Here is a 13,364-nt window from a genome sequence, read left to right on the forward strand (position 1 = left end):
GCAACGCCCCCTCCCTTAACTGCTCTGTTTTGCTTCTGTTTCCGCTGTCTCCTTTGCTTATCAATCTGACAAAAGTTCTGGGGCTTTTTAACCCCTACTCAGGGACCAGAACTTTTGCTTTAGTGCTGATTACCTGCCAGGGAGACGTGAGTGCGCAGCCCCTGACCAGCAGTCGCCCAGGACCGCAGTGAGAGCAATGGAAAAATCCAGAGCCGGAAGAGGCAGCGCGGGGGGGCGGGCAGAGTCCGGGCTGCAGTCCGAGCCCTGGTGCAGAGTGAGCCCCCCTCGCTCCCGCCGCCTCCTGCACCCCCTCCCCCGTCAGGGGCTTGAGGGGGTCCTGACGACCACATCTCTGCGCGGACCCTTCTAGAAAGAGCACAAAGCCCCAAGTCCCCCCTCCCCTCCTCCCTCGCCGGCTCTGTGATTCTGCGGCAGAGAGAAAGGCTGTTTTTTTTCTTTTCCTTTCTTCTTCTCTTTTTATTTTTTTTTGACAAAAGCCTCACATAACCTCAAAAGTTACCCATGAATTTACCAAAACTTTTTCTCAAACTATTTTAACCTCTGGTGGGGGTTAAAAAACAAGCCTTGTGAATTTATTACCCGGAAAAACGAAGCACGACTTGGTATTTTTGCAGTGAAATCCGCTTCCACACTTCAAGGGGGCCCCCTAGCGCCCGTCTGGGGTTTGCCAGGAGCCAGCGCGCTGCAGCCCGGCGTTCTCCCAGGCCCGGGCGGAGGGGGCCCCGCGCCGCCCAGGGGGTGTCTGTGCACCCCGTGCGCTGCGCCTAGTCTCGCTGGGGGCACCTGTTCTCTGGGGGGGACCCTCCCTGAGCACCAGGCCACCGGTGGGCATCGCTTGATTCCCTGTCCTTAGGAGTTCAGGTGGCCCAACTAGCATGCCAGGCTGCAGCCAGAGGAGGAAGAGCGGGGTTTGACCCAGGTCCTGGTCCCTTTTCAACTAGGCCGGACCCCCTGGCGAAGTGACTCCATTGTCTCAGCACGCAGGTGACCCCGGCTTTTCATGAAGTTGCATTGATCTCACGTAAATGCCTCCCACATGTGCAAGGATCGAAATAATTGCTGAGAGAGAGAGAGAGAGAGGGCAGAAGCCCCGCGGAGAGCAGGAGGGAAGGAGACGGGAAAGGGTGGTCTGAAAGCAGGGAAGGTCCGCTCCGGGCTGGAGGGCCTTGCGGGCTCCCCTCCGGAGGCCCCTGAGGCCAAGTGCAGGGTTCGACTGCCCACGTGGCTCCCAGTCTTTGCACACGGAACCGGCCTTGTACTTCCTCCTGTGTCACAGCCAGGGAACACACCGGTTCTCTTGCACACCTGGCCGTGTTTTCCAGAAGCACATCTAGAAACATCTAAAGACAAATGCAAAATGACGATGCCAGAGGGAGAGAGGCCGTGGCAGCCTTCCCTGCCGCAGGAAAGTACAGCCAGCAAGTGTGGGGCCGCCCCCACGCCCACCAGCGGCGCCTCTGTTCCTCAGTTTCCCCTCCATGACACGAGGGTGATAATGACAGTATTCATGTTGCAGGGCCGTGAGACAGCATTTATATCATTTTTGTATGAAATTTGCAATAGGGCTTAGCAGCCTACTGAGTAGTGAGCATGCTAGCTCATTGTTATTCATCTCTATAGAGAAGCCAGAGCCAGAATTTTCCATTAGGGAGTGAAATCTCTCCATTTTTACGTGAGAATAATGAATGCACATTCAAAGACACACACAGGCAGGAGGGCTGGACCCCAAACAGGGTCGGATGAGACCCTTCTTATTACCCCGTCGCTCTGATAAATCTCATGGCTCTTGTCAGGAGGCCCAGCCCTGGGGGGCGGGGCTGCACCCAGTGGGTCAGTCAAGCCCACCAGGCCTGGTCCCTGAACATCTCCTTTCAACACGGTGTTTGGAAGGGCGAGTCAAGCACATTGCACTGAGTTCCCACCATCTCCTCCAGCGCGGAGCCTTCCCCAAGTCCCAGAGAGAAAACGAGAGCAGGAATGACATGCCACAGTGACTCCAAAAAGCATTCCAGTAAAGACTGCCGAGCGATGCAATGCCATTCATCTTCATTCACATGGATTAAACATAATATGTTATTGATTTTTTACAGATCTACACGTTAGTGGTTCAAAAGAAATTGGGTTTGTATGTTTTAATCCGAAAGCAGTTATTTTCCCTTTCGAAACTGCTTCTGGGCCTGGAGGATTTTCATCCCTTTTCACTCTAAAGAGTAAGGAGACTGCTGGGCAGAGGGTCAAAACTCTTTTGGACTTCCTCATTTCTGTCTGCTTTACCCTTTAAATTCTGTGTTGTGTTCTGTTGTGCTTAATTTCAATTAATTGGCAGTCATTTAAGTGCCATTTCATGATAGATTCAAGGCACAAATATTTTTTTCACATTAGAAAATAGGGGGAACTTTTAATGGGCTTTGAGTAATTCCTCATCCAAGCTGAGCAAACCCCACCGCACTTGCTCGGGAAGCCTCCCCGGAGACAGGAAGAGGCTCTTCTGGTTTTATCTGGTTTCGTGTTTTCTTCTCCCCAACTCTCCTTGCATTTCCCACAGCTGGGTCAGCAGGACTTGCTTTGGTCTGGGCAGCTTGAGCTGGCCCATGTTTCTGAGGACATGGGACATATTTCTTCTTGGCTTCCGGTTTTTCCTCTCAGTACATCGGAGTAGTCACGAAGCGGCCCTCCGCGTGGTCAGAGATGGAGGGAAAGGATGATTTCTCTGGTTCTTGGCCCGGGAGAATGGGAAGTGGGATTAACCAACGTCTGTTGGAAATGCGTCTTTGTAGAAAAGACTGGCTCCTTTCATCAAAGGCGTATGGCCTCTCAGAGACCAACACATCGGATGCTTTTCCAGGGGCTTGGGGCAGACAGTCCCTTTGGAATTTGAGGTCTGTCTCTGTTGTAAGGTGATACGAGAGAAGTCCGCAAACCCACAGTTGTTTTGATGTGGTTAGGAGGGTGACGGGGGTCAGCAGGTATCCATGGTGCCCACCCATCTTATTCTCTGGGGCACAAGGAAAATGAGTAATGCCTGTTAAGAGTCAGAAGAACATTTTGGTATGAGTCACAGTTCTTGGTAGCAAGGGACCAAAATCTAACTCAAAAAAGCTGAAGCACAATGGGGAATGTGTCTGTTCGTGCGGAGAGCAGCCCGGGCTGGATCTGCAGACTTGGATGACGTCACCAGGACCCTGGGCATCTCTCTTCCCATCTGAGATGGCTTTCCTCTGGGGGGCCTGCACCCCTACATCTGTGGTGGTCTCCATGGCCCCTGCTTACCTCCCACCTGCTGAGTGTTTATGGTAGAATGAGAGGTGGAAGCCCCAGCTCTGACTCTGACTTAGTGAGGTTCGGGTCACCTGTCTGGTCTCTTCTGTGGGACCAGACCTGTGGACTCTGGCCCCTCCCCAAGATGGGAGGAGGCCAGCCAACTTCTGCTGAGCAGGGATGTTCTCCGAAGGAGGCTCAGGCTGCCAAAGTCACTGGACAACAGACGTGAATCACAGTGTGCCCTCGCTTCCCAGGCACAGGAGACCCCAGAGGTGGCACAGGCAGCCAGGTGCAAGCTGGGTGCAGGGGGTGCTGCTGGCGCCCCGCCCACATCCCGGCTCAGGCCAGGAACCCCTCACGCCCACATCCTAGAGGTTAAGGGTGACAGCTGCTCACTTTTTTGTCTGTCCCCTTCTTTACAGGACCGCCCCCTGCTGAAGGGAGCCACGTGGCTCCCAGCACACACCCAGACATGTGCCCATTCAGTCCCTCTGGGTGGGACAAATTTGCTATGTAGTTCCTACTCCAGAGGCCCCTGCGGGCTTTTTGTCTACCTTCTTCCTGTTTCTCTCACTCCCTCAGTAACTCACCTACACAAAACCCTAAGACACCAGTTATCTATCAGCCACGCAGCGCAGCTACTTATTACAGATTCCCAGCACAGGAGCAACCCTATTTTTTCTCCACTTAAAGACTATAAGGGGTTTGGGGGCTGACTGGGAACACATACGACGCTGTAGGTGAACTTGGCAAGTTTCCCCTCCCCATATGGAATGTACTCCTCTGGGCTCACATACCCCTTTCAACCACCCATTACATAAAGTATTCGTTGGGTGATGCTGTGTTCTCTGCTCACATTTCACAGCGCCCTTCTAGGTGAACCTGCAGCGAGCGTCTTTGATATGGCCTTTGTCATCGCCAGAGCCACTCTCTTGAGTCATCTAATGGGGTTCTCAGAGCCCCGCGTCTTCACTTTCATCCCCACTCTTTGAGATGGAGGACTTTTAGAAGCTGAGCACAATGCCGTCATAGAAAGCTACCCACAGCCATGAGAACCCATTTAGGTAACGTTAAGACGGTCGCTTTTATTTCTCCGGTAGGTGCCGGTTCGCAATTTCCACCAAATAAACATGTCCTATTTTGCTTTTAAAAGCAGACTTCAAGAGACTTGTTTACAACATTCAGTGCTTATAATTGTGTCCCAAATGCCCAGGAAGAATGACTACATTTGTTTTAAAGGTCTCCTTCCCATCATCTTTTAAAAATCAATTTTGCCAGGCGATAGTGGCGAGTGACCCCCAGCCAGCATTGATTGGCATTTCAGGCTAATGAGTCCTTCTCAACAGTGTTTTGTAATTCCGAACGAAGTAATTGGGAGAGTTGCCTTTAAAGTGAGAGAGTTGGTAAGGATTTTATCCTAAGATAAACTGCTCCTTTTCTGGAGGGTACATTTTGGGGGTAAAACCTCTCTAATACTCGGGCACACACGGTCCCCAGTACGCCACCTCTCCTGAGTGGTCAGAGAAGCACCCGCCATGGGGCGACTGGGGCCGAGCGAGGTTCCGAAAGTAAAATTCGGGAGCGTGGGCAGAAGGGATGCTTTCTTCACGTGAACACAAACAGAGGCAGCAAAAGACCCCGAATCTGAAAGAGGACCCCATCCCAGGGGGGTATTTGAGAGCAACTATGTTTCTTTGCACATTATTTTAAATAGTTACTCATTCTAATCTTTATTAGGGACATTTTTACTCTTGAGCTTCAGTTCTATTAATTGCTCAGCCATATTACAACTTGTTTGTAATATCTTATGTTATCTTACTAACACTAGGAAGGAGAGTCACCTCAGCTAATACCAGTGGCGTACGTACCACGGAGTAGTCGCTATTCTGAGCGCTTTTGTCTTCCTGAAACTTCGGACAGAAATACAAGTGCTGTGACTATACTCATGCTATAGGTGCATAGAAGGGTGAAGTGAGCGATTGGAGGTCACACAGTGACCTCCACGAAGAAGTCAGCGCGAATCTAGGCAGTCTGACCCCAGACCCAGGCCATCACGTGCTGCTGTACTTCTCATTCCAGCCCTCACCGGTTATGACTGAAGCCCTGGAGTGTAGGATGTTTACCTCAGTGATTTGTGCACAAATAATCTGAAAAATTTTAATTCATTATCATAGATATATATCCAGATGTCTTCTCTCAAAGGTAACCATGCACCTACTTGCTATACAGCATTAGTGAACTTATATCAAACCTATGTTTGCCTGAGATACAAGTCAGCTACTGCTGTGTAACAAAACACCCCCCCCCCAACTCTGGGGTTTATGACAATAGGTATTATTACCCATGGGTCTTTGGGTAAGCCGGGCATTCTGCTGGTTTGAGCCAGGCTCCGCTGGTCTTGATGGGTTTACTCTCGTGTCTGTGGGGTCAGCTGACAGGTGGGCGGAGTCTGGCTGATCTAGGAGGCCTCACTCGTGGGCACGGACGCTGATTGGCTGCTGACAGGAGGAGGTGGGTGAGGAAGCAGATGTCTCCCAGCCTCCTGTGGGTGTAGAGAGAGAGCAGACGCACACAGAACTCCTGAGACCCAGGTTGGGAGCCAGCACGTTACCTCTGTTGCATCCGCCTGGCCCGAGAGAGTCGGAAAACCAACGCAGGTGCAGGGGTGGGAAAAATGACTTCACCCTGCTGCAGAAAAACTGGGAAATGCAGCTTTTAGCGGCGCATCGAGGTGCCCCAGCTGCCAAGTGGGTTCTTACCACTAAGGAAAAGCATCAGAACTAGGGATGCCATGGGCATGCTGGCCACACGGGCTGGAGCTAGAGACAGGGTGTGAGCCCACCATCTTTTTCCTGAAAAATGTCTGTTTCTAGTCATATCAGTAACGCCACTTTCCGGACACTGGTCACGTGCTAGTTCACCCCTCTGTGCCTCAAGCACAAGTCTCTGTACCCAGTCCAAAAATCCTGTTCCTGGGTGGACTCCCCATCACAGTAACAAGTTTAAAAAAAACAAAAAAATTATAGATAGAACTTTGAAATTCTAGTTGGAGGAAAACCTGCTTTTGTTTGTCGATACGCAGAAAGCCAGGTGAGACCCCTTCAAGAACCTTGTCACTAAACACTCAGGTGGATGGTTCTGGGCTTGGGGACGGGCACCTTTCCTCTTACTCGTCTACCTTCCAATGCTTCCGTCTTGAGCGAACCCCTCTGGCTCGCACCCCCCCCCCCGCCAACTGTAAGATAGGAAACGAGGTGCCCCTTTGTCTGCGCAGGTCCAGGTACTGTTTGGTTTCAGCTTCGGCACTTCCTTTTGGTCAGGGCCCCCTTGGAGGGATCTCAGGTTAGATGGTGAACTGCGGCAGTGAGAGTAAGGTCTTCCTGCTGCCATCTACACAGAACAAGGCATGAGCCCGTCATAAGCGTACATGGGTGCCTCACGGTTCCTCCCCAGTGACCCCCACTGACCACCTGGGGAGAGCGCACGGGTGTGCCTGTGTGCACCACCAACAGGAAATCGGCATCACGTGTAACCGGGAGCACACAAACTGTCTGGAACACGCGTGTGTGAGCTGGCTTCACCCCCCGTCACTCCTGCTGCTCCCACGGCCGGGATCCCTGCAGAAAGGGGACAGAAAGTTAGGGACGCCTTCCGTCTCCTTCTTCGGGTCAGATATAGGGCCTGTTCCTTTCAAAATTCGCATTTAGCATTTACAGAGCACTAACCCTTTAAAGAAAAAACTACCCTTGATGAATGCAAATTGACATTAAGTGGAGTTTGAAAAAACGATCCGGGTTTTTAAATATGATTATAATCAGCGAGAATAGTGGAGCCGAGTGAAATCATTACTGATGTCACTCGTGGGGGTGAGAGGGAGGAACTGCTGTGAATTAATCAGAAAAGATTTTCTGTTCCCCCTGCCCACTGTGAACCCTCGCTGGGGTCCACCTCCACCCGGGACCCCAAGATGCTAGACACTTAGTTAACCATTGGATGGCCCAGGATTGGTACCCACATCCATGGGATGCCTCTGGGTAGGGATCGAATTTATGATTTTGAGGAACGCAGTGGTGTGAGTTTTGGAAGCAGGTTAGTTTCACTGGGTAAGTTCATGCAACAGGACCTACTGTGTGCTACTTTGGCACCTACTGTGTGCTGGAAAAATGATGACTGATCAGGACAGCACAGGCATTAGCTGAGCAGAGGCGGGCCACAAACCACATGTGAGGGACTGAGGCCAGAGTGTGTCGTGATGAAGATAAAGGCGGCAACGAGGAATAAGACTCTGTATTCTGGAGCCCTAGCTCAGAGACCCCAGGGGCCCACGGTGCTGGCTCACTTCATTCTGTCAATGCCGTTTTGGGAGACGTCGACTCCTCCCATCGCAGAGGAGGACCCGGGGCCTCTGGGAGGAGGGACCTGCCGCAGGTCACGCAGCAGCCTCCACACGGAGGTGACACTTAATTTTCTTCCCAACTCAGAGGGGCAGAGCTGGCTGGCTGCCGCTTTCCCACTCTACCCAGTGCAGGGAAGCCAGGCACCCGGTGGCGGCTTTGCAGAGCCACGTGGGGGTGCACAGTCTGGCCAGTCGGGGTCAGGCAGGCAGCATGCGTTTCAGAAGGTGTTTAGATTCCGCGTGGGTTTGGGGGTGCCCAGAGCAGCGGCAATGAGAGCCCAGCCCCCTCCCACAAAGCTCTGCCCCAGGGAGAGGCGCCTGCACAGCCCTTCAGAGAGTGCCTCGCACGTGGCTTCTTTTAGTTTGAATCAACTTTTTATTTTAGAAGTTTTAGATTTACAGCTAGGCTGCGAGGCTACCTCAGAGGGTTCCTTGTGGGCCACACACAGTTTTCCTGTTAATGTCAGCGTCTCAGGTGGTATGAGCGGGGCCTGCGTCACAACAGGGGAGGGACTCGGCGCCGCTGGCTGTTCGGGTGTCCCAGCCTCCTTCTCCTGGTCCGGCATCCCACCCAGGTCACTGTGGGATGGTGGCCGCCGCGTCTCCTCTGGCTGGGACAGTCTCCCCGACTTGCCCTGTTCGTGGGCGGCCCTCCCCTGGGGCCGGTCTGATGTTTTCCTCGTGGGCAGCCTGGGCTGCTGGGTTTGGGGGTGAGACCGCAGAGGTGGGGCATCCTCCCGACCACGTCATGTCAAGGGTCCGTCCTGTCTATGTGACGCGTCACTTTAGACGTTGACCGGGTCTCTGGCTGCGGTGGCGTGTGTCTGGTTCTCCAGTGTGAAGTGGCCCGCCCTCCCTCCCGCCCTCCGAGTTCTCACCCACCGGGGTCCTGCTTCTCTCTGCCAGCAGCTCTCAGGGCCCCACTCCTGGTCCCTCTCCCCCTCAGACCCCCTGCACTTGCAGTCCCTGCCCCCCGCCCCGCGGATGCTCTGCTGACCCCGTTCCATCTCCTGCAACGCAGGGTGCAATCAGTATTTCTGGAACAAAGAGAACCCAGAGCTGCAACATGGCACCAAGTTCACCGGCGTGTTTACCCACACCGAAACCTTATTGGAAAAGTAAATTACTTCTATTTTCCTTGAAAATATTCGATATGAACTGCAGTAGAATCCTCACTGAGAAAACATACCCAGAACCTATAATCAGAGGTCAGTGGTTACGTATAAAAAGAAAGAAAGAAAGAAAGAAAGAAAGAAAGAAAGAAAGAAAGAAAGAAAGAAAGAAAGAAAGAAAGAAAGAACCATAAGGTCCGTGTCTGGACGGAAGCCTGTTTTCCATTTTGTTGATCACCCCTTACTGCTCCATCGCCTCTCATCACCTCCCCGACTCTGTGAGCAGGTGGGTCCCCCGAATCGATAGGCAGGGGGGCCGAGCCGTCTGCCCCTCAGAGAACGGTCAAGAGAGCGGAACGCAGGACCCTGGTTTTCCATCCCGTGCAAGGGAGCAGGGCCAGGCGCTGGGCCCTCATCTATGAGAGAGAGAGATACTTCCGAGATAAACAGATTGACACTTATTTAAAATAGACTTTTTAAAGGCCATTTTTGCACAGCGAGGCCAACACCCTCTTGAAGTGACAGGAGGGGTACAGGACGCCGGGGTTTCCGCCTGCCCATCTGTTGGTCCCTCACTCTGTCTGTGTTTCACCCTCCCGGGCCATTTGGAGTCCTCGTGAAGTCACCTCTCCTTCCAGCACTGTCTGAGGTCCCTCCAAAGCAAGACGTCTTCCCTCTGTGGCTGTCCCTTTTCCTGCCACTAAGCAGCCAGTTGACAAACTCAAGGTGAGTCTGTCTGTTTGTCCCGGGCCGGGCCGACCGGCCACGGGGACCAGACCTCTCATTCCGTCCTGCAGATGCGGGGCGGGGGAAAGGCAGACCCAGCCACGGTCTCCCTGGCTGAGCCGTGCATCCGTCCAGCACTGGGGATGGTTTTCCCGAGAGCCCTTTGCCCTCAGGGGCAGGAGATGACTCCCATGGAGAAATAGTCAACCCCCGTCCTCCTCGGTGGTACCGGTTGTCGGCGAGCTTACTGCTGAAAGCCCAAGTCTGCACTCTTTTATTATTTTTCCCTCTCGGCTTAAAACGAGAAGAAAAAAAGAGTTCATTCTCCTTCTCTCCCTACCCCCTGCTTTAACATTCTTGAGAGAGGAGTTATGGGCATGGCAAAACTCTCATCTAGAAAATGTCCCCGAACCTGCAGCGAGGGTGCGCGGCCGCCTCATTCTGAGTTCTAGAATGCGTTTCTACATAATGCCCCTTTTAGACGTTATTATCTGTGCCAGCCTCTTTCCGCTCTTCACGGCCTTTCTCTCCTGCTTTTATTAGAGGCTAGCTAAGGTTTCTCACCTAGGGAAAAAAAAAAAAAACCCTTCAGAACAATGAACTCTCCTCGATTGTCCTTCCTGGTGGGTATGGGTTAGAGGCCACTTGGAGAGGAAAATGGATCGCCTGGGTCCCTTGTGTAACCGGCCGTGAGAGGGGTACTCTGAGACCATAAAGACCAATATGCTCTCAAAATTGACTTTCTGAAGGCTGTGTTTACAGTTTTTTAAAACAATAAGAGGGCTCTGGGCTGCTGCTTCTCCAGCTTAGCTGTGGCTGGGGTCAGGGGTGGGCTTCCAGGGCTTTCGGCAGCCCCCCAACAAGTGATTTCAACATCGAGGGCTGTTGGGACCACCTCTAGACTCGGGGTGTTGTTGTGGCCCCAAAGACACCTTTGTTGCTAGTAACCACTCACCTCCGATCAATCCAGACCCCACTGCCACCCTAGATGCACAGAGGACAGAGCCTGGGGCCCGGGGAAGAGGTGGCTGTCCAGCCCAGGGCTTTGTCCGGCCTTTTCCGAGCCTGGCCAGCCCCCAGCCAGCATCCTTCTCCCTACGCCCCAAGGCAGGGTGGCCCAAGTTAGTAAATCACAATGCAGAGCACCCAGTTTAAACTTGAATCGCAAATACACAATGAGTATTATTTTTTTCAGCATTGGTATGCCCCAAATATCGAATAGGATGGACTTAGGCTAGAAGAGGTTCACTGATGGCTAGAAATTCACAGTGAACTGGGCATCTACCTCTTAGCTGGCAGCCCTGCCCTCCGGCCCTCAGACCCCTAGAACTTTCTTTCTCGTCTGATTGCACCTCTGAACCCTGACCCGTTTGAGATTCGCTCTCTGCCCTGCCCAGTCTGCCAGGAGCCTATCTTTGGCTGGGTTGATTCTGAGATGTCCATTATTCAAACTCTTTTAGAAGTTTTTAAAAAACATTGATCTGAGAGCAGGGAGTGGGGAGGAGGCAGAGAGAGAAAGAAAACCAAGAGGAAAGAAAACAATCTGTTGTCCCGCCCACCCGTGCATTCATCGGGTAATTCTCGTATGTGATCAGGGATCGAACCCACCACCTTGGCGCGTTGGGTCAGTGCTCTAACCAACCGAGCTACCCAGCCGGGGCAGCTGAGCCCTCTCATGTGCTACCCCCTAAAAGGGTCGGAGGCTGGTTCTGGTGACCCGAGTGCCTAAACCTCCCAACTCCCCCGTGATCAGTCCATTTTGGTCTCTCTCTCCCCCACCCCGTGTCTCTTCCGGTCTTTCCTCTTTGGGTTGCTTGGCTCAGATGAGGTGTTTGCTTCTCAGAGTCTGAGGCCTCTCAACCGAAATGCTGTAGTCCCGTCCAGAGGAGGGGGGCGGGCAGGGGTGGAGGGGCTCTGGGACCCATTTCTTCATCAGTGAGGCCACCTTCACCTTCTGTTCCTACAGCCGTGGGAAGGGAGGGGTTAATTTCCTCTTTGAAATTTGGGGGTCGGGGGACACATCCGAGCTGCACTGTTCTGGCTCAGAATGTGCGCCGGGCGGCCGACGGTGTCGGGGAGCCTTCTGAACAGGACGCCTTCCTCCCCTGAGGCCGGGTCTTCATGTTATAATGTAGCTCATGGGCCCCCATCCTCTTCCCGTGTTTATCAGGGGCTGGGGTGGGGGGTGGCAGACACACCTCCTTGGCGGGGGCTTTCATAATAATGGAGGGTGCTTGGTAGTCCTTCTCGGTGAATACAGTGTGGGGGGTGTTTGGCAAGAAGAATGGATAGTCTTGATGTCCTCTGTCTGAGAGAAATCTTGGACGTAAAATAGACTAATAGCTCTCAATCTAGAAGTTTTGAAAGTTGCTTTATTAGAAACGTTGAAACCGTGTTGGAGAGAGGAAAGCACACGGGCTACTCCCATCACTCTTCTCTGCCACCCCGGGCAGCCCGCTGTGGCTCTGTCCCCACCCGCCGGGGGCCTCGGGGTGCAAGGCCACTTCACACCGCTCGCCTGCTCTCCCGACACCGCCTTCTCCTGGACGATGCACCGGAACCTCCCGGAACTCTGCCCCCCTACCACCCGGTCTTCCTCTCTGATGGATGTTCGTGTAATTTTCTCATTATTTTTCTGTCAGCATTCACGGAAACAGTACAAACGACTTTATTCCGAAACCATTATGTTAGTTTACTCCATGATCCTTTGAGCTGTGCATTCGGCTTGTGATGTGAATTTAGTAATAACACAGTCTCCCACAGAAGTCGGGAAGACTCCCCAAATGCAGTAGCAGCGACAACGCTCAAGGTTTGGTGTTGCGTTTCCTCTCCGTGGTCTCGCTCTTTATGGGACCTCGGCGCCCCGTGCTCAGGGTGGCTGTCCTTTGCTTCTGCACGCCTTGAAACCACACCCGCCCACACCCTGTGACTTCTCTCCAGAGAATCTGAAAGGGTAGTCCTACAGACCTCGCTGTCTTTCCTCCAAGAAAATGGCCCAGTGGTCAGCTGTGCAGAGTCGGGGCCCCCCGACCTCGAGGCTCAGCTCCTGCTCCGCTCTCCTCCCCCTTCCCTGGGTGGAATTGTCTGGGTGCTTGACGCCCATCACACTCTTTTCCAGATGAGACCAAAGGGGCCCCTTCCCTCTGCGGCGCTGGAGTTGCTAACCAACTCCTTTTGTGGGGGCAGACTAGAAGTCTTCAGGGAACACGGAGAGGTTGGTGAAGACCTGAGAGTGTGGACTCTAAGTGATTCTGACACGTCCACGGCTGCCTTTTATTTGCTTATTTATTTATTTTAGAAATCAGATTTCTGAATTAGTCTCATAGGGTTGGAAGCTGTTTCTGGGGGCAATAACCAATGTGAGTAAGTTCGGAGGAAGCTAACGCGTGGGGCTCTGAGCCTAAGGTAGTTTCTGAAGTTCCGAAAGTCCTGCCATTCCAGTTCCATATCACGAAAGGTAGACTTTCCGGGGCGGGCGTGAAGACAGACAAGCGTCGTCAGAGGATTCTGGCAGAATTTGGACCCTCCTTCCTATTGTTACCCCTTCCCCTTTGTTCTGCCTCTTGGCCTGCAGGTGCAGGTAACCTTGAGGTTCCAAGTGTTCTCGAAGTCTTCATCTCAGGGCACAGCCTTTATCCCTGGCCTTGGCCATGACCGCCCCGCTTAGTGTTCTGGCAGGGTCCACAGGAAGCACAGAGAGGCTTCTGCTCAGAAGCCTTCTGCTCCTGGAGTCGCCTTGCCACAGGGTTGTGAGGACAAAAGTGCCCCTTTTCTTTGGAGGTGGAAATCTCGAGACAAGAGGAAGCCAGGCCGAAAGCATTTTGGTTGCAGCGTGATCTGCCGCCTGG

The 13,364-nt window shown here is 52.9% G+C and overlaps 1 protein-coding gene across 3 annotated transcripts in view; it reads left to right on the forward strand.

Annotated features, from left to right (window-relative positions):
- Positions 1-13,364, forward strand: part of ZNF831 (zinc finger protein 831) — an 86,351-nt gene that overhangs the window by 55,349 nt on the left and 17,638 nt on the right. Inside the window, exon 5 of one of the 3 annotated variants that reach the window (XM_053671346.1) lies at positions 4,148-4,325. The exons of the other annotated variants lie outside the window; for them this stretch is intronic. Coding sequence (XP_053527321.1) covers positions 4,148-4,158 — 11 coding nt within the window. The 3' untranslated portion in view covers positions 4,159-4,325. Of the gene's footprint in view, positions 1-4,147; positions 4,326-13,364 lie in introns of those variants that run through there. 3 annotated transcript variants of the gene reach the window in all.

Source organism: Artibeus jamaicensis, unplaced genomic scaffold, assembly GCF_021234435.1.
Source record: "Artibeus jamaicensis isolate MK-2021 breed Jamaican fruit bat unplaced genomic scaffold, CSHL_Jam_final contig_685, whole genome shotgun sequence".
Lineage (NCBI taxonomy): Eukaryota > Metazoa > Chordata > Mammalia > Chiroptera > Phyllostomidae > Artibeus > Artibeus jamaicensis.